The 25,439-nt window shown below is 47.4% G+C and overlaps 1 protein-coding gene across 2 annotated transcripts in view; it reads right to left on the bottom strand.

Moving 5' to 3' along the window:
* Window positions 1-25,439, bottom strand: part of ADAMTSL5 (ADAMTS like 5) — a 198,657-nt gene that overhangs the window by 21,258 nt on the left and 151,960 nt on the right. For both annotated transcript variants that reach the window (XM_085637652.1, XM_085637653.1), the window contains one exon: window positions 2,702-2,865. In XM_085637652.1, the coding sequence (XP_085493778.1) occupies window positions 2,702-2,865 (164 nt within the window). The remainder of the gene's footprint in view (window positions 1-2,701; window positions 2,866-25,439) is intronic.

The raw sequence follows: 25,439 nt of genomic DNA, 5'->3' as shown, positions 1-25,439 counted from the left end.
TTAAGTTGAATCTGTTCCGAACTACAAGTCTGTTTACACTTTCTATGATTTAGTAGTTCTTCACTTTTCACGTAATCACCGTTTATTTTAAAAATGGCTGAAAACTTTATCCTAATCGTTGGTGAACAAGCCTGCATCGCAGGCGAAACGCATTTAACGTTTTTGAGCTGACTGATTAAAGAATTTTGCGCAACAGACAAGGCGTCGACTTTCCTTTTTGGTAAAAGGAATCCTTTGCTGATATATATATATATATATATATACACCTAGAAATATTAACATAAATATATTTGAGCAAATATGTAAATATATCTTTTTTACATTGCAAAATGCTCAACAATGATAACAAAATTAAATTAGTAGATTAACAATTGAGAATTGGAAAATAACTTTAAAATAATTATCAATTTAAAACATTACAAAATTATATTTATATATATATATATATAAATTACACTTCCCAACTTACTACCCCAAAAATCGGACACACACAAAAACAAATTAAAGTAATATTTACAAATAATCAACAATACACAGCAATTTAACAAGTAATACAAAAAAGTAATTAATATAAATACACAGTACAATCAGTTGATAAAATACTTATTGAAATCAATTAATACATTTGCGTAGCCAGTATTATAGTTAACCTATAAACAATTACAACATAATTACTGTTTTATTTAAAATCATCAATCACATATTTTACAATTAGAAATAATGTACATAATTAATAATTACGTTTAAAAAGTACTTTTTTTAAAATTATTTTTTACAGAGTTTAATATAGCGCGAACTTGACCCGAATCAGGTTTCATAGCTCTTTACATAGCACCAGTTACGTTACATGAGGACAAATTCATTTTTTTTGTTAGGCACGGGGAGATTAAGTGATTTGCCCAGAATCACAGGATGTTCAGCGTCATTGCTGAGACTTGAACCTGGTTCCCCAGATTAGAGGGCGACCACCCTAATAATGTACATAATTAATAATCATGTAAAAAAAATTACAAATATAAAAGATTTATAATCATTTAAAAATGAATATTAAAAAACGTCCCTCCCTATTTTACAACAGACCACCAATAAATACATTCCAATAAAATAAAAAAATCATAAAATATATTAGCAATTAAAAAAAAATAACTATACTAAAACTTTACACACACTTAACATTAAAATAATATCAACTAACAAAACGAAATCTAATAACACACCACAAAAATAAAATAAAAAGGATATTATATAGATCTATATTAAAACTATATACATATATAGTACCTCAAAAATAATATCCCTGCCATGTCTGTTCTGTTGCACAATATTTTATTTGTGTCAAACAATATTTTAGATACAACATTTTGGCGGAGCAACATTGATTGTAGTTTGTCCTGTATGGGAAGTGTTGGGTGGGGTGTGTGAAGTCTGGAGATGTGCTCTCAACATAGCAACACCAGCAAGATGATGGTGCTGATATTTTTTCAGACACTCACCCCCAGTCACAGATCTGGGTTGAATCCATCATCGTTCTTTAGCTCTCTTCGCCACCCCAGTTCACACCCAGCTATATACAAATCAGTCTTGATCCTGTTCTTGTGGGATCAGTCCAGCCCCAACTGCCAAGCCATGCCTTCCCTGGACCGGAAACAAGCATCCTGGGACCGGTGGCGGGGGGCATCACTAAACATATGCATCGTCGTAGATGCAATTGTACATGTGGCTGCTCTCAGTCTTCTTGTGGACCGTATCATGAAGTAGAGAAAGCACGGATGTGGATCCTGGGGGTCCATGTGTGATATACTGTATGGTTCTACCCAGGAGGGGCTGAGGTCTGACCCTGGAGGTACGGTTGGGTGACTGGAGAACACTACATGAAGAACACACTAGAGCGGCAAAGGATAAACCGGTCTATACCCAGCCATATTGCGTGCTTAGAAAATCCCCTCAGGAGCAGATATCAGCTCCCTTTGAGTGGGTGCAATCAGTGATTCAGGAGAAGGAAGGCATTTAGGTGACTGAACATGAGGGTGGATGGGACTGAGGGAGGATTTCGGTCCCATAAAGACAGTCTGTCTTTTACACCAGCCCAAGATGGCAGCCTATCCCTTCTGCCTCCAGAAATAGGGCGATCCTGCCTGAGGTTGGCCTCTGATCCTGTAGTGTTAATCTCTTTACTGCCAATCCTGCCCTCAGGCAGTCCCTGCTCCTGGAATGTTGTCTACTCCACCCCTACATGCACCCTCAGGCAGGCCTCTTTTCAAGTATGTCCTCCACCCCTGCAGTGTTAACCCATTCACTCCCACACCTACCTTCAATGAGGTTCTCCTGGAATGTTAATCCCTCCACCCCCACACCTGCCCCCAGGAGGCCTCCGCCCCTGCAGTGTTAATCCCTCCACCCCCACACCTGCCCCCAGGAGGCCTCTGCCCCTGCAGTGTTAATCCCTTCCACCCTCATACCTGCCCCTGAAGGCCTCTGCCCCTGCAGTGTTAATCCTCTCCACCGCCATACCTGTCCCCTGAAGGCCTCTGCCCTGCAGTGTTAATCCATCCTCCCCCATACCTGCCCCATGAAGGTCTCTGCCCCTGCAGTGTTAATCCATCCTCCCCCATACCTGCCCCATGAAGGCCTCTGCCCCTGCAGTGTTAAGCCCTTGACTCCCACTCAGGACCATCGATTGAAGTAGCAGCTCGCCCCTCACCATCACGTGCAGGTCCTCTTGTGTGGGTCCCAGAGCCTCCATAACCTCATGGTCGTCTGGGGAGCGGGTGTAGTGCACCTGGGTCCCTGCCACCTCGTAGACACCCGGCCAGCTCACCGCCCAGTCTCCGTTGATCACATAGCGCCGCCTGGCGTTCATCAGAGCTGCAGAAACAAGGTGGCAATCAGTGCCTGTGAGGGCAGGCTCCATCTCTGAGCTGGCAGTAACAGTGGCAGTACAACAGGATAAGCGCCTAGAGGCGCTTCACTTCAGGCATTGTCTGAGCACTGAACTGTGTTTCTGGCCACTGTAAAGTGATTTGCACTCTTCTGGGTCCCCAGTGATGACTCTAGTCTGAACCAGTGAGTGGGTGATTGTCACTAATGCCCCTTTTACAAGTATCTCCGATTACATCCCATCTTCTGTCCTTTGGTTCTGTTTGTAATGTATTACTTTTCCCCCAGTGATAAACAGCAGCCAATGCAGGTTTTAACCTAAGTTTTATTGGTTTTATGTCAAGTACACCTAAGAGCGCCGGGCAGCCGCCTCAGAACGCTTCGTTTCAGCCTCGCGTTGTTCGCGCTCACTCGCGCATGCGCAGACGTGCCAAATCGGCCGTCACGCGCATTCGCGTGATGACGTAGTGCCCGGTCAACTAGACCGCGACGCTACATATCTCCCCTTTTTACACCACACACAAAACTATTTACATAACTGAGACTGGGTTACCGTCCATAGTCTATTACTCCAGTTCATAGTCCTTAAGCCTGGCTGGTCTCACCACCGCTCTCCCCACTCGGGTATATCTTACCGGGGTAGCGTGTCCTTCTCGACTCTCTGCTGCGGCAGGGCTTCCCCTTCTTCCTTCTGGGGTACCTTTCCCTTCTCTTCCTCCTTTCTCACCCTCTTCCCGGGTCCTTTCTTCCCTATGTAGTCTTTCTCGTTCATCCTCTTCGTTGATCTGATCTTCCTGCCTACTCTCTCCCTTTTCTCCGTTCGATGTTCCTTCTTCGTCCCTCATGTTCTCTGGGGCTGTCACTCCTTCATTGTCCTCTCGGGGCCACTGTAGGATTTTGTTGCACTTAGCCATGCGGTCTTGGGACCATACATTCCCATCACTGAGTAGCGCCGCTCTGTCATACACCTCTTCCACTCTCAGGGGTGGGGAGTATTTGCTGTTTCCCTTCCTCTTGAGGATTGCCAGCTTTACTCTGACCCACTCCCCTTTTTCCAAAGCTGTCTCCTTCACGTTCTTTCTGTTGTTGTAATGGTCAGTATATATCCTCCGCGCTTTCTCCAGGTTATGTTGTACCACTGCAGGGGACCACTTGCTTGTGATTGTCTTCTCCTGCCACGCGACATTGTCTTTCGTGAAGGGTTGCCTTCCGCGTAAAATTTGAAACGGGCTGTACCCCGTGCTAGTGGGGGTAATGCGGTATGCCCATAGAGTGCTTAGTACCTCCTTTTCCCAGTCCTTGCCTCCGGAGATAGCTGCCTGTATAGAGCCCATTATCACCCTATTGAACCTTTCTACTTGGCCGTTGCTGGCAGGGTGATATACTGCCGTGTGTTTAAGTCGTATGCCATTTCTTTCTGCGAATCGGTTCCATTTGTCCGAGGTAAACTGGGGTCCGTTGTCGCTTATAATGGCTCTGGGGATGCCTTCCCTGAGGAATACCATTGTAAGGAATCGAATGATCGTGCCTGTGTCCATTTCTTCTTGAAGGTGAACCTCTGGCCACTTTGAGTATTTGTCCACTATCACACATATGTACTTCGGAATACCTATGTTGTCGAGGACCGGCCCCAAGATGTCTACCGCCATTTCTTCCCAGGGATTACAAGGGTTCGTGAACTTCCCTAGAGCTGGTCTCATGGGTTTCAGAATTTTGTCAGCTCCTTGGCACTGTACACAGTCTCTGACATGCCTCTCCACCTGGAGGTCCATGCCCGGCCACCAATATGTTTGTTTAGTTAGAGCTTTTGTTTTCACGATTCCCAGGTGCCCCATATGTATTATCTTCAGAAGGTGTGGTATTATCTCTGCTGGTGGTACCACCCGGTTTCCTCAGTATACAAACACCCCATCATTTCCCACCGACAACTCATCCCTGACTTAATAAAATTGCCGAATTTGGGGCTTCTGGTGTCTCCTATCGGGCCACCCTCGCATTATGTATTTCTTGACTTCCTCCAGATCTCCATCTGCTCCGTAGGCTTCCTTCCATTCTCTCCTGCTTATTGCCCTTTCCGGATCCTCCGTCAAGGCTACCATCTCCTCATCTTCTTCTGTGCCCTTTGTGGCACTCTCCTTTGCCGCCGCCCTGCTGAGATAATCCGCTATCTTGTTCCTCGATCCTGGTATATATTCCACGTCATAGCGATATTCCAATAGTTTCAGTGTCATCTTCGCTATTCGGGGAGTCGCGCCGGCATGACCACTGGACGTTAATACCTTCACCAGGGGTTTGTGGTCTGTCTTCAGCAGGAATCGCGTGCCCCACAAGAACTGGCGATATTTCCCCATGGCCCATACTGCTGCCAGCATCTCTTTCTCGATCACGCTGAACTTTTGTTTGGAATTCGTCAGTGATCTCGATGCAAAGCTGATCGTCTCCTTCTTGCCATCTTGCCTCTCTTGCATGAGCACTGCTCCCAACCCCTTTTCACTGGCATCTGTCATCAGGATCGACTTCCCTAGGGGATCGTACCCTTGTAGCGGGATAGCTTGGCTTATTTCTCGTTTGACTATGTCGAACTCTTCTTGCTCTACTTCCGTCCATGCGAATGCTGTTTTCTCCCTCGTGAGCTGCCTCATGTGGTGCGTTTTCGTGGCAAAATGTTGGACGAACTTACTATAGTATTCCGCCATCCCTAGGAAGGATCGTACTTCCTCCTTGGTGGCGGGTGGAGGAGCATCGCATATGGCTGTCACGTTCCCCTTCTTTGGTGTTATCCCACTCTCTCCAATTTCGTGCCCTAGGTAGGTGACCGACGACATGCCGAAATGGCACTTCTCCCATTCTGCCGTTAGTCCGTTATCCTCCAGGATCCTGAGCACCACCTCCAGCTTTTCGTCGTGGTCTTCTTGTTCCTTCCCCATCACTAGGATATCATCCTGGAAGTATTGTACTCCCTCTGTGTCCTTGAACAGTCGGGCCATTAGCTTTTGGAAGACCGCCGCTGCCAATGCCAACGCAAAGGGCATGCGGCAGAACTGATAGCACCCGAAGGGAGTTATGAAGGACGTCAGTTTCTTACTCGTGTGGTGCAGGACTACCTGATGGTAAGCTGACTTTAGATCGATGGTAGAGAACCACTTCACTCCTCTTGTTCGTGCCAGCATCTCCTCTATACGTGGTAGCGGGTACTTCTCCACCACTATACATTTGTTGAGTTCTCTGAGGTCCACACATAAGCGCACCTTGCCTGACGGTTTCATGGCCACCACTAATGGCGCCAACCATTCCGCGCTGTCAATGGGTTCAATGATCCCTTCTTTTTCCAGTCGGTGTAACTCCTGTTGCACTGCCTCTCTCACGGCGATCGGTATGTTCCTCACTTTGTGTGTGACCGGTTGGACGTTCTCCTTTAGCACGATTTTGTGAGTAAACTTTTCCAATTTCCCTATCTTGTCCCCAAATATCTTCGGGTGCGCGCTTCGCAGTCCCGCTGCCTTTGACCATTTTCCTTCCAACGCCACTAACACTTGTGTGTCTCCTCCCGGATGCAGTTGTATGCCCAATTCCCCTTGGTCCATCCACCCCAGGACCGAGGGTCCCTTCTCTGCAACGTACAATTTGCACTGGGCGCCGCGTTCTTTGAACTGGAAGAGCAGTTTCCTAAATCCCACCATTGGGATAGGCTCCCCCGTCCCCCGGGACAGGCCGTATGTCCGGTGGTTCCAGATGTGGACCCACTGTCGGTTTGAATTTCGCTTCCCACACCGACCTTTGGACGATCGTATAGGGGGACCCTGAATCCGCTACAATGGTGATTTCCACTCCTCCGATGTGGATGTCGCACTGGGGTTTTCGAGCTCTTCTGCCGTCGATACCTAGTACTTGGTCTTCCCCCACAGCACTTCGTCATCTTCTTCCTGGCCCTCTTCATCTTCTCCTGGGTCTTGTGCTACATACTTCACCGCGCGCTGTTTCCATTTCCTGCGACACACCTTCTCGTAATGGCCGACCAGGCCGCAGAACACGCACTTAGCTCTGAAGGCGGTACAACGCTTGTCGTGCGCCGCGTGGCTCGGGCTACCGCACCTGTAGCACTTCGACGTTCCTTCTTTGTCCTGTTTCCACGTCTGTCCCGGCTTTCCTTATTTTCTCCTGGCGTCGGTTTTCCTCTACCATATTGGTCGGCGTCTTCCACCTTGTTTACCGTTGGTCTCGGGGTCTGGTCTCTCTTCGCTGCGTCTGCGCAGCGCTTGGTCAGTTCTGCTCTTTTCACGATGGCTATCACGTCTTTTAACGTTGCGTCTCCGCTTGCCCACAATTTATCCTGCACCGTTTTGCTTGTTGTGTGCATGACAATTTGGTCCTTTATAAAGTTGTTGTGTAGAGCTCCGAACTTACACGTTATCGCCAGCTTCCTTAGTGCTGCCACGTAGTCGTCTATCGTTTCCCCCGCTTCTTGCTTCCTCTGCTGGAAATTGTAGCGGTCGATAGATGTGCAGACTGCAGGGCGATAATGGTTATCCAAGTCTTCAATAGCGTGTTTGAACACATTATTGTCCGCTGGTGGACGGGTGACCGGCGTTAGGTTTTGGAATACTCGTATGCCCTCTGGTCCTAGATTGTGCAAGAGTATCCTTTTCCTCCGGCTGCTGGAGAACGCCTCTTCATTCTCGTTTTCCAGTGCTTCGAGGTAATTTTTGAAATATTCTCTCCAATCCTCCCATTTCATTTGAGGCTCCCCTGGTCTTGGTAGGAACGGGACCGGCGTCGTTAGCGCTGATGCCTGTGCGCACATCTTGGTTTCCGCCTGTTTCCTGGGACTACCTGGTGCCTCCGTCCCTTGTCCCTTTCTTTGGGTCGTCTGGGCCTTTTCGGTCCCTTCTGCGCCTTCCCTTCCTGATTCCGCCAGGGCCTCTTCTAACTTTCGCCCCTGTCTCGCTTACCACGCTTTCTTGCACTTGGCTGGCACTCCTGCGTGTTCTCTTGCCTCCCGCTGGCTTGCGTCTGCCACTGCCGCGCTCTCTCGGTGTCCTGGAGTCTTTCCTGCGACCCCCTGGTGTTCCTGCTCCTGTCGGGCGTCGTGTCCTCCGGTTCTCCTGCTGTTGGGGGGCTTCCTCTGTCCTGGGTGACCTTCAGGGTCCTCTGTATCCCATCCTCATCACCACTGTAATGTATTACTTTTCCCCCAGTGATAAACAGCAGCCAATGCAGGTTTTAACCTAAGTTTTATTAGTTTTATGTCAAGTACACCTAAGAGCGCCGGGCAGCCGCCTCCGAACGCTTCGTTTCACCCTCGCGTTGTTCGCGCTCACTCGCGCATGCGCAGACGTGCCAAATCGGCCGTCACGCGCATTCGTGTGATGACGTAGTGCCCGGTCAACTAGACCGCGACACTACACTGTTTAGGCTCGTTTGTACCTCAATGATTCAAAGCCTCAGGCAGCGGGCAGAGCAGCAACCACTGAGGCTTTAGCAGGACGACTGCCCCCTCCCAGAGGCAGAGAGAGGGTCTTCTAGGATCCGAGGTGGGCATTGCCTGTAAACAGTGCTTTAAATGGGCCGGTACTGTACTTTTTTATTTGGGGAGGGAGAGTACCGGCACTTCTCAAGAGAAATGCTATTCTTTTAATTGGAGAGTACCGGCACTTCTCAGAAACAAGCAGGTACTCTGGTTCAGAGTACCTGCACTTCTATTTTTCCATTTCAAGCACTGCCTGTAAAGGTGATTATCAGAACGCTGCTGTGCTGGGCGAGGGGGTCATGAATATAGTTTTATCATGTGAGGGGAGGGACCGGGCCTTGAAGGGGCGGGGGAAGGGGCTTTGAGACCATAGCCTACCTCTCCAACCAGAGAGGGGATAGGGCTTAAAGCACGGCCCTGCCACCAATACAAATCACAAAGGCGTGTGAAGCTGCTGGCCACGGCCTGGAGATGTTGCGAGACATCTGATGGCCTCCAGACATCAAACTCGATACCACTCTGTGCAGGGCGCTTCCAGCTCACCGTGTGCACACCATGTGTTTCTCCACCTGGACAATGTGTGAAGCGAGCTGATATCATGCGACACATAGTGGAACCATGTGAGTTGGCAGATCTGTGCCAACAAGCCGAGAATTGTGTCAGTATAAACACAGGGTATGGGTGCCAGTCCTTATGTACCTGGTATTACTTTTATATGGTCGCTATCCACAGTGTTTCAAATCCTCAAATCCGTTGTGAAGAAACACTGCAGACCTTTGGTCTCTGTCAATTATCCAGGATCCTTTACTTACTCCTGTATTGGAAGCCTTAATAGATTCACATACTTGAATCATTCCCCGTCGTCGAGATGGGAGCCCCCCCCCCCCGTTACCTTATAAAAGCAATTTAATTATAGGTATAGACTAGAAAAGGCCTAGGCTCCTTAGTTTAATACACTATCATAGTCATTTTAAAAAAGAGACCAAACTTGAGTCTTGACCAATCAGGTTGTATCACCCTCTAGAACACTCCTGTGAGAAGCTCCAGCCCCTCAGATTTTCGACTTCACGTCCTGTAAGGGAGTTTCTGCTGAGCTCTGCTCAGTTTTCCTGTTCCGGACTTACTCTACAGAGAATTTGGAGTTTGTATCTCTTCAGATATATCAACATACTTCTATATCTGTATTCTTTCTTGCTCAAATCTGACTTCACCATCAGAGAAAGCAAAATGAGCCTATTCAGATCCTGTACTACCTGAAGCAAAAAGAGGCTTCACTTCGATGACCCTTACCAGGAATGCATAAAGCAAGGGAATGTAAGGTATGTTGTACCTTTTCCGCAAAAACGCTTAAAGAACTGTGTCTGCAAGCCTACCCTCACAGCCTGCATGAAAGGGTGCATGCACCTTTCACCTTTCACTGAGCAGAGGCACCCCTACAAATCCAGGACTCCATTCTCTGGGCTTTGTAAGTGCAGGGAAGCCATTTTAAGGTATGTAGTGGACACTGGCAAACTCTAGATGTCCAACTACATAATGGCTTCACAGAACCTGGTCATGTTTGGTATCAACATGTTGAATCATGCAATTACAATGATTCCAGTGTTAGTTGCATGATACCATGCACTTGGGGCTCCTTAGAGAACCCCTCCCCCATGTCTACCTGTATAGCCTTGTAGGGTCTGCATGCAAGCCAGTGCTGCCGCCGACCTCAGAAACTGTTCTCCCCTCCCGCTGGTGAGCCTAACTCGTGCAGGGGAAGGCGGAACAAATGATTTCCTGTAGAGGAGATGTGTAGCCACCTCTCCATTAGAATTATGTGTCTCTGGGGTAGGATGAAGGTGCTTCTGAGTGTCTCCAGAATGCTTTGAAGGGCACATTTGGTGCCCTTCTTGCATAAACCGGTTTGCTTCAGTTCAGGAGCCCTTGGCTACCGCTTTGGTGCGAAACCACACAAAGGACAGGAGAGTTACCACTCCCCTGTCCAGACCTCCCTAAGGGAGGTGCCCAGAGCTCCACCAGGTGGCCCCTTGATGCTGCCATCTTGAAAGCAAGATAAGCAGAGGCCCCTTGGAGCATCTGACTGGTAAGACCATTAGAGCCTCTCTCAATGCAAAGCATCTCTAGATGGATTTCCAACGCCATTCACTTCTGTCACTAGAAAGCTGTCAGACTGTTGTGCTCAGCAGTTTTTGCCCATTCCACAAGGGCTATGTCTGCTTCTATGGCGATATTTGCTGGTGTGTCTCTCCCTGAAATCTGCTGGGATGCGACCTGGGCAAACAGCACACCTTTACTCAGCAGTACTGCTTGGAATCTGCAGTTCACAGTGATGTGGCTGTGTACCAAGCAGTGCTTTGACATCTTTTCCAAAAAAAGTGATCCTGACCTTCCTTCCCACTATATATATATATATATATATATATATATATATATATATATATATATATATATATATATATATATATATATATATATATATATATATATATATATATATATATATATATATATATGTATGTATATATATAATATATATGCCACGAAGAGATGCTTTTGCTTGAAAGAACCGGAGGGACACCATGGGGTACTTCAAACAGGGGATTTATTTCAAGGAGCATGGGCATGACGCGTTTCGGACATTGCCTTTCTCAAATGCCCGCTCCTCCCACGATCAACCACCGTTCCGTATAAATTCCTCCATGCCTGGTTATCCTGTGGATATTATGCCGAAATAAACTTTTCACTGCTTTTGCACATTTCAACGCTGCTTGGATTATTTTGAGCGTAACGAGGTCCGTGCCTGGGTATCGTGCTGGAGAGTGTCAGGCCAGGGTTTGAAGTTTGCTAATATATATATATATATATATATATATATATATATATATATATATATATATATATATATATATATATATATCTATTCTGGTTAATCTGATTCAAGCATGTAATTCTATGAAAGTTCCAATACTGGAGTTAGAAATTAAGTTACTGTAGCTGTAGTTCTCTCGTAGGGGAGAAGGAACAGTTTCTTACCAGTAGCTCCAGTTCACTCATAGGGGGATTTCCATTATAGTCATAAGTATTGAGTAGTCCCGGCCATGTGTAGGGACCCCGGCGCACTTTTCCAAATATATATTCTTTAATGTAGATGTTCGCCTTTCTTCAGGAAGGCCTGCAGAGTTACTTAAGAAAGAAAAAGATTATGCAGTCTATAGGACTAGGCTACAGTGATAAATCTCTCTCCATAACCCTTTTTTGATAGAGTATAGAGATGAAGGAGAGGACAGCGTGATTATATGAGTACAAAATAGAGGCTGTGTCTTTGAGAACCCAGGGACCACCATTATCCCATCATGCTGAGCAGATGGCAGTTGTTGACAGGCCCCTGGAGCATTGAGCTCTGACATTTTTTGCTTTTTTCATCAAAATTTTCAACTGAATCTTGTTGACAGCCATTTCACTCGACATTTTTGGTCTCTCTCTGGCTTTTTCAGTTTTTTCCTGACAGAAAATAGAGGTATTTGGACAGAAAAACACTATCATTGTTTGACAAATGGCCAGCCTGTGAGAGAAAAAAGGCTGAAAGAGACCCTTATGAGGTGTGTATTATCTGCCTCCCAGAGAGTCATGTTCCTGAGTCTGGTCACTGCAGGAACTTTTCAAGACGCACCCTGAAGGACAGGGAGAAAATTTGCATCCATGGTAGGGAGGAGCGAAGTAGACAACAGACGCAGTCTGAAGGTGGGACCTCATGGTGAGAAGAGGGTCAGTGCTCTACCAGAGCTCTGTCATCTGTCTCTGGAAGGAGTGCAAGTAAGAAAACACCAGAAAAACACCATTGGTCCCGGTCGATGTTGAGAGGATCGACGTTGAGGAGAGATATGGCGCCTACCTGTTCGCCATCAATTCATGGTTCAAAGTCGAGGAAGCACAGCAGATCAGCGTCGAGGTAAGGTGTATCGACGTCGATGACACCATTGACGCACAGACCTTGTTCGACGTTGAAGAGCCCATCGACTAGAATGCCTCCAGGACAGTCGCCGTCGAGATCCAGATTGACATTGAGGTGCCGTTGAAGATCGATGTCAAGGTCTATACTGACATCGAGGCATCGTCAATGATCACCGTCGACAAGCAGGTCGAGGACAGTCGACTTCAAGAACTCTTTTGACGTCGTCCAGGCTACAGAAGGTAAGAAAGAAGAGGAGACATATTTATTCCTCTCTGCATTTGGAGTACTCCAGAACATACTCCCCTTCTTCTAGAGTCGCACCATGTTTACCTCCACCAGCACCATCTCCTCTGCCTCCACCTCCTCCTCCGCCACCATATCCTCCACACCTCTACTGGCACCAGTCACTCTCACACGAGGCCCAGATCTCAGTCCAGATCGTGCTATCATTCCAGGCGCCACGGTCATAGCCCAAGGAGCTCATCTCCATCTTCCTGACTCTCCCTATTCGTCACCAGTCATGACGTTCTGGGTCCAGACATATCACAGATACATCTTCCACTTCTACTAGGCGATATTCTCCATCTCTTTCATACTCCGCACCTCCACGCATGTCACTGGTGGATGATATCACCACATTTCAAGAGGTATTGGTGAGAGGAGCTTCAAATCTCAATATTGGTATGTCGACTCCAAGTCCCACGACATAAGTAATATTTGAAACATTTCAGCACAGGTCAGCATCAAGACCTTTGCTGCCACTTGTGCCTGGTCTCTTAGAACCGGCTATGGATCTTTTCTTAACTGCAGCCTCTGTGACGTCAGCTCCATCCAGGCTTCAGAAGAAATATCGCCCTCCGGAGCAAAATAATGCTTTTCTCCGTACTTACCCAACACCTGACTTAGTTATTGTAGTAGCGGCAAAGCAACACCATGCCACTGCTCCCACTTCTACAGTGCCTCCTGATAAAGAGAGTATGTAGTTAGACTCCATGGGTCGTAAGGTTTGCAGACTATCAATCAAATAAAACTGTACTTTTAAAGCGTGAATTATCACCCGTGAGGGTATCCAGGCACAGGGCTGTGGATCTCAGTCGAAGAGACATCTCTTGAGTCCCTTCCTGAAGTATGCCAATGAGGGTGCTGTTCGAAGGTGGAGGGGAAGAGTATTCCAGGATTTGGCTGCAGGGTAGAAGAAGGATCATCCTCCAGTGCAGCAGTGGAGGATGTGCAGTGTTTGTGCGAGGTGAGTGGTGTAGAGGTTTCTGGATGGTTGGTGGAAGTTCATGCGGCGGTTCATGTTTGTTGGTCCTTGGTCATGGAGTCCTTTGTAGGCGTGGATCAGGAGATTTAAGTGGCATCTCTTCTGGATGGTGAGCCAGTGGAGGTCTCTCAGGTGCTGGGAGATGTGGGTTCTTTTGGGCAAGTTGAGGATAAACCTGGCTATGTTCTGCATAGTCTGGAGTCTTCTCATGAGCTCCCCGGTGGTGCCTGCATAGAGTGAGTTGCCGTAGTCTAGACCGCTGGTAATGAGAGCCTGTGTCACTGTTTTCCTGGTGTTGGTGGGTGGGCACTTGAAAATTCTGCGGAGCATGTGGAAGCAGGCTGAGTAGATGGTGTTGGCCTGTCGTTTTGTGGAGAAATCGCTGTTGAGGATGATGCTGAAGTTGTGAGTGTGCTCTTTTGGAGTGGGGGTGGGTCCGTGTTCCGATGGCCACCAGGAGTCGTTCCAGAGTTAGGTGTGGGTGCTGAAAACTAGCACTTTGCTCTTGTCCGTTTTGAGCTTCAGACAGTTGACATTCATCCATACGGAGACGTTCTTCTTGCAGTTTTGAAAGTTAAATTTTGTCGTAGTGAGGACCGCTGAGAATGAGAGGACGAGCTGGGTGTTTTCGGCATTGGAGATGATGTTGATGATGTCAATTTCGATTCAATTTATTTATTTATTGATTTAGATCTCTTCTGAGATCGACAGTTGGAATAAATATATGATTTAAACACTTTCCTATAAAAGTCTTCAGTTTACATATTATTAAAAATGTCAATTTAAAACATGTGTAAAACAGATTTTATGAATTTATACAATTTATAACAGACAAGTTCATGCGGCTGTGATTTTACAGTAGCATTCAAGTCTATAGAGGTAAAACGTTGTTGATGTTAATGAAGTGAGTTCTGGCGATGTCTGCTAGTGGCATCATGTAGATGTTGAAGAGGGTGGGACTGATGGATGAACCTTGCGGAAAGCCGCAGATGGTAAGCTTGGGCTATGAGGTGATGGGTGGTAGACAAAATCCTCTGTGTGCGCCCCGTGAGGAAGGATTCCATCCATCTAAGAGCGTTGTCCATGATGCCGATCTGGTGCAGATGGTAATGACTGTGTGGTGGGAGACTGTGTCGAAGGTGGCGTAGAGGTTGAGAAGGATTAGGGCAGCTGATTGCCCTCTGTCGAGTAGTGTGCGGATGCCGTCTGTTGTGGTGATCAGGGCTGTGTCGGTGCTGTGGTTGGCTCTCTGAATCCTGATTGGGAGGGGTCTAGAAGGTTGTTTCTCTCTAGGTTTTCGGTGAGTCGTAGGTTGATGGCCTTCTCCAGGACTTTGGCGGGGAATGGGAGCAGCGAGATGGAGCGGTAGTTCTGGAGGCCGTTGGGGTCTGCGGAGGGTTTTTTGAGTACGGCGGCAACTGTGATTAAAGCTGCTAGTGCAACCGCCCTTCTAGGCAGGTATGACAGGGCACTATGGGAATCCATGCAGCAGTTTGTAGAACATCTCCCAAAAGATAAAAGGGAAAGCTTACATTATCTGTCAGCCTCCATTGATACAGTCCAGGCAAGATTGGGTCCTTCGGAGGAGAGACGCTTATCGATCCTTCGGAAGTATCATTCTCTCATGGAAGCCTTCCATCCAACTGTGAGAACAGTATCCTCGGCTCAATGGCCTCCTGCATCTTGCTCACACCTGATGCCTGTCTCCACATGTGACATCTGCAGGAATGTCTCAAGGTCCTGTGGGACCAACTCACAGGCAATTGGTAAGGCAGAATAGACCTATCCCTTCATGTGAAGCTGTCCCTGAAAAGTGGTCCTCTCCAACCAACCTGCTTTGAGGGATGCCATTTCATCAAGAGGTTCCTCCTCAAACAGTAGTAACAGGTGTCTAACTACTGGGATGGGAAACCCACATGGATCACCTCCCAAATTTAGGGCAAGTGGTCACAGAGAGAGGCAACATGTCATATCAATCTCCTTGAGCCACACTCAGTCCATCTAGCGCGGAAGGCTTTTCACACGTCGTTCAGATCACACTCCCTGCATGTTTAGACGGACAATACAACCACCATGTTCTACCTCAACAAGCAGGGAGAGATAAGGTCCAGGCCCTTGCCACACCAGGCCCAAGCAATCTGGAAATGGACCACAGCCAGGGACCTAACGATCACCGCAGCTCACCTTCCAGGTGTCCAAAATGCTCAGGCAGACTCTCAGCAGACTTCTACAAGAAAACCATGAGTGGGTCTTACACTACGATGTCGCCAAACATCTTCCAACTGTGGGGCACCCCAGCCATTGACTTGTTCGCCACTGCAGAAAACAAAAATGCTGAAGCTTCACCCAAGGTACCTCCAGCCAGGGACGCTGGGGAATGCCCTATGGATAAAAGGGTCCTGCAGATTTCTTTCTGTCGATTCCTCTTATCCCATCAGTCCTCATCAAGCTGTCCCACTCGAGAGCCAAGATTATCCCATAAGCTCTGGAGTGGCCACGTCAATGGTGGTTCATGGACCTCCTTCACTGGTCCTTGCTTCCACATCTCAAGCTGCCATACAGACTAGACCTGCTGAAGAAGTTCAGAGGCCAGAAGGTACACCCCAATCTCTCGTCCTTGAATTTGGCAGCATGGCTTTTTAGCTAGTGCAATACGGACACTTGCATCTGAAGCAAGACAGCGAGGGCATCCTCAAAGAGGCTACGTGGCGTTTAGCACGTTCCGCATATGCCTTCAAATGAAAGAGATTTTCCATATGGTATTCCTCTAAGAACGTGGACCCTACATCTTGCCAGAAATATGTCATTCTTCCATACTTGCTCCATCTGACTTGCAATTCTCTTTTATAAAGGTTCACTTGGCAGATCTTACTGATCACAGAAAATATCCTTCACAAACCTCTTTTTTTCAAAATGCTCGTAATTAAGGATTTTCTAGAAGGGTTGAGGAAGGTTTTGCCTCTCATTAGGCCTCCTTCACCTACCTGGTAACTTCTTTTCACGGCTCCTGCATGACCCTTTTGAGCCCATACACAAGGCATCTCTACATCTGTCATGGAATAGTGGTGTTCTTGTGGCGATCACATCAGTCCAAAGGGTTAGCGAGATGCAAGAATTATGCTGTCATGAACCACACACTATTTTTCACTCTAGCAAAGTGGTTATGAGAACTCGCCCGAAATGTCTCCCTAAGGTTATTTTGGATTTCCATGATAATCAGACCATGCCATTATCAACTTTTTTTCAGAATCCTTCTACTCCAGCTGAAAGATCGCTTCACTCCCTAGAAAAGAGTCTTGAATTTGTATCTTGATAAGACACGTGACATCTGCAGATCAAACCAATTGTTTATCAACTATGGTCCGGTCCGTACGGGATTAGCTACTTCTAAGCAATCCATTGCCTGATGGATAGCTTCCTGTATCTTATTGTGCAATCAAAAATCTAACAAGACACTTTCAGCTAAACCAAACGTGCACTCCAGTAGAGGTAAAGCGGCTACTGCTTCTTCACTGAGGAATATCCCTTTACCGGATATTTACAGTGCAGCCATGTGGAGATCTGTTCATACATTTACCAAGCATTACTGCCTAAACTCTGGTGCTAGAGCAGACACTCAAGTACGACACGCCTCCCTTAGAAATCTATTTGCTTAAAGGCTACCTTCGTTGATTCTCTTCACCGCTCTAAGTGGGGATGGGTTTGCTACTCCATTCAGTGCTTATGACTATACAGGGATATCCCCTACGAGAGAAGGAATAATTTCTTACCTGTAACTCCAGTTCTCTCGTATGAAAATTTCCATTATAGTCACAAGCAACCCTCCCTTCTTCCCGGTGGAGGGAAGAGAAGTAACCATGGGATCTATATACCATTGCGCATTGCCTCAGTAAGAACTGAAGTAAGTGTCACGTGCTCAGCATGATGGGATACTGGTGGTCCCTGGGTTCTTAAAGAGACAGCCTCTATTTTTTAACTCATATAATGACAGCCTATGGGATACTCTTTCCTGCTTTCCTTCATCTCTATACTATCACAAAATGGTGTGTGAAAGAGATTTATGCTGTTATATTAAAACATCATGAAATTATACTCATATATAATTCTCCTGGCCCCTTTTTCAAGTACAAGGTGAAGAATTGAGCCATTATAGTCTAGTCCTATAGGCTGCATAGTCTTTTTCTTTTTTAAGTGACCCTGCAGGTCTTCCTGAAGAAAGGCAAACAGCGACACTTAAGAAGATATATTATAAAAAAGTGCTCCGGTGTCCCAGCACTTGGACGGGACTATTCAATACTTATGACTATAATGGAAATCCCCCTACGAGAGAACTGGAGCTACTGGTAAGAAACTGTTCCTTCTCCAGTATTTGAATCTTTCATAGATTAAAGCAAACACGAGAAGATGATGGACGGAGCGCTGAAACGTTTCAGACACTCACCCCCAGTCACAGATCTGGGTTGACATTGTTCTGCATTCTGTCCATTAATTGTTCTTTTTTGCATTTGTCACCCGAGTGTGACGGGTATGCTCAGACGTGAGTCCCGTGCTCTCCAGGCCACTGGAGTCAAGCTATCCTGGCTGAAGAGGGGTGAAACCCCGAAACCGGTCCTAAGATGCTTGTTTCCAGTACAGGGAGGACCTGGCCTGGCAGTTTGGCTGGACGGTTCCCATTGGGCGCAGGGCCAAGACTGATTTGCATATGGCTGGGTTCAAACTGGAATGGCATGGTGAGCAAAAAAAACATTGAATTTAGGCCCAGATCTCTGAACTGAGGTGAATGTATGACATTGTTCTGCATTCTGTCCATCAACTATTGTTTTTGCATCTTTCATAGATTCACAGGCGAACCACCCTGGGAAGGTCACCTTTTTCTCTCTCTCTCTCTGTCTCTCTCTCTCACTCTCTATTTAATATATTATACACTTCATTATATTATACATTTGTGCTATAAAATCTGAGGGACTGGAGCTTCTCACAGGAGTGTTCTAGAGGGTGATACAACCTAATTGGTCAGGACTTAGTCTTGGTCTCTTTATTAAAATTACTATGATAGGTTATTAAACTAAGGGACCTTGGCCTTTTCTAGTCTATACCTATCATTATCCAGTATTAGGGTATCTTTCATAGATTCACATGGGAGTCACTGGTAAATAACAAAGCAATGTCTCAGTAGACATATATAGTAACAGGCCCCAAAAGGCCTTAGCTTAGTAAACTATCCACGTCCTTATGTAAAAAAGGACCACATTTTGGCCAGTAGCCAATCAGCTAGCACCACCCTCTAGAACCTTCCTGGAAGGAGCTCTAGTCCCTCAGATTTTCTACCGCACGTCGTGCTAAGGGCGTCTCCACTGAGCTCTGCTCATTTCTTCTGGATTTCCAGTGTTTCTTGCTACAAACTTCCTTGATTTCGTCATGGCTGATACCCCAAAGAAGGGACTGTTCAGATCCTGTGCTTCATGTGGGAAGAAGAGGCTTCACGTGGACGACCAGCATAAGGACTGTCTTTATTGCCTTTATCCTAGCCACAATTCGAAAGACTGTAAGGTATGTCGTACCTTTTCATCTAAGACCCTGAAAGACCGAGAAGGGCGCCTTTTAATCTGGCTGCAAAGGCTGAAGGACAAGGAAACTGTTGTGTCCTCTGAGGAAAGTGAGGGTTCTTCTATCTCTTCTCACTCCTCACATAAAAGACCAAGGGTGTCATCCCCGGATCCTTCGTCGCAGCCACCTCAAAAGAAGACGCACAAAAAGTCTTCAGAGGTCCTTGCCTTGCCTCCGCCAGGGATTGTTTCTCCTAAGGCTGTACCACATACCTTTAAGAAACCAGTCTCCACCCAGTCGACGACGAGGACCTCGTCGACGGTGGCTTCGACGACGAGAAGATCTCCGTCGACAGCAATCTATGTTACCTCGTCGACAGCGACACTGTCTACGGTTACATCCCACTCTATGTCTTCGACGACGACCACTCCATCGTCGACGGCAGGTAAAGCTATCTCGTCGACGTTAGCCATTAAAAAATCATCGTCGTCGATTAAACTGCCGACGGGGGCGTCGACGACGACACCATCGACGAAAGCTTCCTCGTCGACGTCGACATCCTCGTTGACGAGGACACCGTCGACGAAGCCATCGTCGACGACGAGAGGACCGTCGACGATGAAAGCACCGTCGACGATGAAAGCACCGTCGTCGAGACCATCGTCGACGCCATCGTCGACGAGGAAGCCATCATCATCATTACCTTTGCCGCTGACGACGACACCGTCGACGACGACCTCGTCGACGACGTCTCAAATGCAAATGATACCTGTTTCACCATCTACAACTCTACCGTCGACGGGCCCGTCGTCGGATATGGACTCTGATATGCAAAGTACTTATGTGTACCTAAAAATAACCAAACGTAAACTGACTCCGGCCCTCACTTCACCCAGTAAGGTCCCAACCTTGCCTCCGACTGACCTTTTTGACGAGGAAGACTCGGATGACGCCAGTCTCTTTCCTGCGGCGACAAGTCCATCGCAACTACACGTAAAATATCAAGATGTCTCTGACTATGAGGACTTTAACCAGGAATATCAGGAGGTTTCACCTCAGGAATACGTGCAGCTCCCACCTTCCATGGTTTGTCTGCCTGCGTCTCTGGTCACGGATCTCCAATTCTTGATTTCGGATTATAAACAGCAGTTTCCGACGCCGGCACCTTCCCCGATGCCAGCTGGGCCTCCAACACCACGGCCACGACCGCCTCCATTGGTTTTGCAGTCAGAGCCTGTCCCATCGCCACTTCGTCCCACCACGGACGACGAAGATGAAGGGGAGCCTGAAGGAGAGCTTCAGGACACTCAGTCTCACCAGGATGAATGGGATGACTACATCCTTCCCTGTCCGGTTTCCCCTGCTCCTACCGCGGCTGACTCGCCGCCAGAAGACATTGGCGATTTTCATAACATCATAGAAAGAGCGGCCCAGCGCTTCCAGATTCCAATGCCCTCGCACCAACAAGACTGTTTCCTTTATGATTTTAAGGAGCCTTTTAAGAAGTCTGTCCCGGCGATTCCAATAATAGATTGCATTTGGGAACAAGGCATAAAGATTATGCAGAACCCTTCATCGGTCCCTCCTGTACTACCACGGCTGGATAAAAAATATAAAGCTCCAGACACCGCTCCGGCTTGTCTCACAGGCCATCCAAAGCCGGACTCTGTCATTACTCAGGCTGCGCAGAGGAAGTCAAACAACCCAGCTGCTCTGTTGACAGCTCCACCAGATAAGGAGGGTAGACGACTGGAAAACATAGGCAAACGTTTTTCCTCAATGTCGGCCTTAACAGTGCGTGCCTCCAACGCCCTTGCACTGTTGGGTCGTTACAATCGTCAGATGTGGGCGGACATTGCGCCATACTTGGCAGACCTGCCAGAGGAGTCAAAAGAAGAGGCAAGGAAGATCCTGCTAGAGGGGGAAAGATCTGCCTCTGAGCTTATAGACTGCGCAATGGATATTGCTTCGACCGGATTTAGACAACTAGCTGGCGCAGCAGTCCTTCGACGCCAGGGTTGGCTAAAGGCAACCTCCTTCAGGCCGGAGGTCCAAACTAAGGTGCTGGATATGCCATATGATGGTCAACTTCTCTTCGGCGCTCATATTGATGAGGCATTGCAGGGTATTAAAAAAGATACTGATACCGCCAGAGCTTTGGGTACTTTACAATTTCGGAACCCTTCCTTTCGTGGTTCAAGAGGAAGAGGTCACACTTCCACTAGGGAAGAATTTCAACAACGTTCTTCCTTCTCTTCCTCCCAACAATACCGTTCGCAATACCAGCAGCGACAGCAATCCTCATACCCAAAATCTTCCTTTCGTGGCAAAGGAGGAAGACAAAAGGGCGCCGCTCGGCGGCAATGACTGTCAACTACAGCCGGCTTCAAGCTTCTCTCCACCCTCCAAGATTGGCGGAAAAATCTCCCACTTTCTCCCAAATTGGCAAGCAATAACTACGGACCGCTGGGTCCTACAATTAGTACAATTAGGCCATTCTCTAGAATTCATACAGATCCCTCCTCAAACCCCTCCCCGCCAAATGCTTCACAAAAATCTACGTCCTTTACTTTTAGAAGTGAAGATTATGCTCCAAAAGGGAGCTATAGAGAGGGTTCCCCCAAGTCAACGGGGAAAAGGGTTTTACTCCCGCTTCTTCCTCATCCGGAAAAAGGAGAAAAAATGGAAACCTATATTGGACTTGAGAAACCTGAACAAGTTTTAAAAGAAGCAGTTGTTTCGTATGATCACCATTCAGGAGGTATTACATCTACTCAATTCGAACGACTGCATGGTGTCGCTAGACCTACAAGGCGCCTGCTTTCATGTACCAAAACACCGCAACCACAAAAAATTCCTACGATTCATGGTGGCGGGCAGACATTATCAGTTTCGGGTTCTGCCATTTGGGCTCAAATCGGCGCCACGCATTTTCACCAAATGTCTAGTTCCAGTGGCTGCATACCTACGCCATCACCATCACCAGGTCTTCCCATATCTAGACGACTGGCTTATCAAGTCTCCATCTGGCTTATCAAGTCTCCATCTCTAGAAGGCGCGACAAGGTCTTCCAACGCTTGTCTGAGGCTTGTCGATTCACTGGGACTAAATCTCAACCAGGACAAGTCTGTCCTGCAGCCGTCTCAGTGCATGCAATTTCTGGGAGCTACACTAGACATCATACGGCGAAAAGCATTCCCATCACAGGAACGCAAGGACAAACTTCGGTCTTTAGCGCTCCGGATAATGTCTAGAAAGACGCTGTCAGTGCGTCTCTTCAAATCCCTACTCGGGATGATGTCTTCTTGCATCCTATTAGTCCCGCATTGCCGTCTTCGGATGCGACCCCTTCAGGAAGCACTGTTGGATCAGTGGGTCCAGTGTACAGGGTCCTTCGACGACATCATCCACGTGACTCCTGGGATCAAACAGGCTCTACGATGGTGGGTTTGCCCCCAGAGCCTTTCTCAAGGCTTGCCTTTCTTGCTTCCTGCTGCTCCTCATATAATCACCACAGACGCCTCCTTAGAGGGCTGGGGGGCTTTCCTTCAAGAACTGCAGATAAGCGGAAAGTGGTCCCCTTCAGAGAAGATACTTCATATCAATCTTCTAGAACTGCGCGCAGTCTATCTAGCTCTGGTGGCCTTCCTTCCAAGAATCAAAAACTCCATAGTGCTTGTCCGAACAGACAACACCACGACAATGCACTATTTGAACAGAGCGACACTCTCGCGCGAGTCCCAAAACATTTGGAACTGGCTGCTCCGTCACAACATCTCTCTCCGAGCAGATTACGTTCCAGGTGCACACAACGTGTTGGCAGATTATCTGAGCAGGAGACAGGCAGCCTGCCACGAGTGGGAGCTGGATCATCTAGTCCTCAGCAACATATTTGCTCAATGGGCACCCCTCTTCTGGACCTCTTCGCCACCCAGCAAAACGCCAAATGCCAACACTTTGCTAGCTGGCATCCCCAACCAGGGTCCCTGGGGAATGCCTTTTCAATGGCATGGTGCAACGTCTTTGCGTACGCCTTTCCGCCGTTTCCCCTGATTCCCAGGGTACTAAGGAAGATGAAAGCGGAGCCCTGCACTCTCATATTGATAGCTCCAGCGTGGCCACGCCAACACTGGTTCACGGAACTTCACCTCCTTTCCCTGGAACCTCCAATCAGATTGAGGACGTTTCCATCGCTTCTAACGCTCAACAATCAGCAGGTTCAACATCCGGATCCGGCATCTCTCAGGTTATCAGCATGGCTCCTGAGTTCAGAGAGTTTTAGGGCTTAGACATTCCTCCGGACTGCAGACAAATTCTAGCACGAGCAGATAGTACCAACAAAACGTACTCGCTCAAATGGAAGAGATTCTGTATCTGGTGTAAAACAAACAGGTTACACCCTTTTTCTTCCACCCCGGAGCAAGTCCTGCCATATCTCCTGCATCTGGCAAAATCTGGTCTTGCTCATGCCTCCATTAAGGTCCACCTAGCAGCAATATCATGCTTCAGGATATCCTCTACAGGTCCGTCATTATGGTCTCATAGACTCATTAAGCAATTCCTTAAAGGGCTGTTTCGAACATTTCCTCCAGTGAAGCCTGTTACACCAGCTTGGCATCTCAACACAGTGTTAGCTCAACTAATGAAACACCCGTTTGAGCCAATACATAGAGCAGAACTTAAGTATTTCTCCTGGAAGGTTGCGCTCCTGTTGGCCCTTACCTCGGCGAGGCGAGTGGGGGATCTCCAAGCGTTCTCAATCCAAGACCCGTTCATTCAGTTCAAACAGGATAGGGTCCTTCTCCGCACAAATCCAACGTTTATTCCTAAAGGTCCATCTCAGTTCCACCTTAACGAACCTATTGTGCTGCGTTCATTCTTCCCGAATCCACAAACAGTGGCGGAGAAAACTCTACATTCCTTGGACATTAAGCGCTGCCTAAGGATTTACATTGATAGAACGAAATCATTTCGTAAGTCTAATCAGCTCTTTGTAGCGTACAGTAGGCCTCGAAAAGGACTACCGCTCACCAAACAGAGCATTTCCCGCTGGATTTCTTCAGCCATCACCTTCTGTCATCAACAGGCGGGACGTCCGCTGCGATCAACAGTTCGTGCCCATTCCACAAGGGCCATGTCTACTTCCATGGCACTGTTTGCAGAGGTGCCCATTGTAGACATTTGTAGAGCAGCCACATGGAAGACGCCGCATACATTCACCAAGCATTGCTGCCTTGACACGGAGATCATGAAGGATGCGTCAGTGGGTCAAGCGGTACTCCGTCATCTATTTCAGTAGAGGTGAGCCCTTTCTTTCCTCCCACCATCCTTGCCTTTTTTACGCACATTTCGCACTATAATGTATACATTGGCTGAGTCTTTGTTTTCTAGTGCTTCTTGTTTTTCACATGGATATGTTATTATCTAGTGACTGGATATGTGATATACCTTTCGAAATGTGCTTATCATTGCTTACTACCCTGATTCAGGCATGTGAATCTATGAAAGATACCCTAATACTGGATAAGGAACACGTTACTTACCTGTAACTGCGGTTATCCAGTATTGGTATCTTTCAAAGATTCACATGCAACCCACCCGCCTCCCCTGGAAGGGCTTGTAGGAGAGTAGGGTCTGCTTTCTATGTTCACCCCCACTTTTTGCTTTTGCTTTACTGGTTTTCGACTTAGATGTGGCTGTGGGCCTGCTAATCAGACCCACAGCCCTGCTGTTCTCTCTCTAAATTAATACTATGTACTTTAGGTGCATAACCCATTTGGATAGGATCACCTTATTGGCCCCTGTACAGTGTACCCTAGGTACCCAGGGCATAGGTGTACCCTAGGCCTACCAGGGGCTGCAGCATGTATTGTGCCACCCCTGGCCTGGCCTTCCATTTTGACACAACTGGCTGATCACTCAGCTGGGGCAAGGTCGTGTAATCACCCCTTGCTTAGGTGTAGTATTCCTATACCTAACTTACATATAGACACATGTGTACCTATCAGTCACTCCTATGGCAGGCCTTGACAATCCTGGAGGCAGAGTGCTTGGTAACATGTGAGATGGTGCTCTAGCATGAGCTGAGCCTGTCTGCAGCTTTCGGAACCTTGTCCTTATAGCTGTTCTATGATATAGCCTACCATATACTCTTAAAGTGCCTTATAATCTTAGACGGTTATGGTAACTATGGTTTGGCTTTATCAAAACATGTCGTGTAAGGTGTCTAACACTCGGGAATAATACCCCCATGCCATTTCTGGACATGAGAATATTATTCCCCCCTTCTAGAGGGAAAGACATGTTAAAATCATACTTCAACTGTTAGCCTC

Source organism: Triturus cristatus, chromosome 12 (genome assembly GCF_964204655.1).
Source record: "Triturus cristatus chromosome 12, aTriCri1.1, whole genome shotgun sequence".
NCBI lineage: Eukaryota > Metazoa > Chordata > Amphibia > Caudata > Salamandridae > Triturus > Triturus cristatus.
The sequence above is the reverse complement of the archived record's forward strand: the minus strand, read 5'-3'. Positions and strand labels throughout refer to the sequence as shown.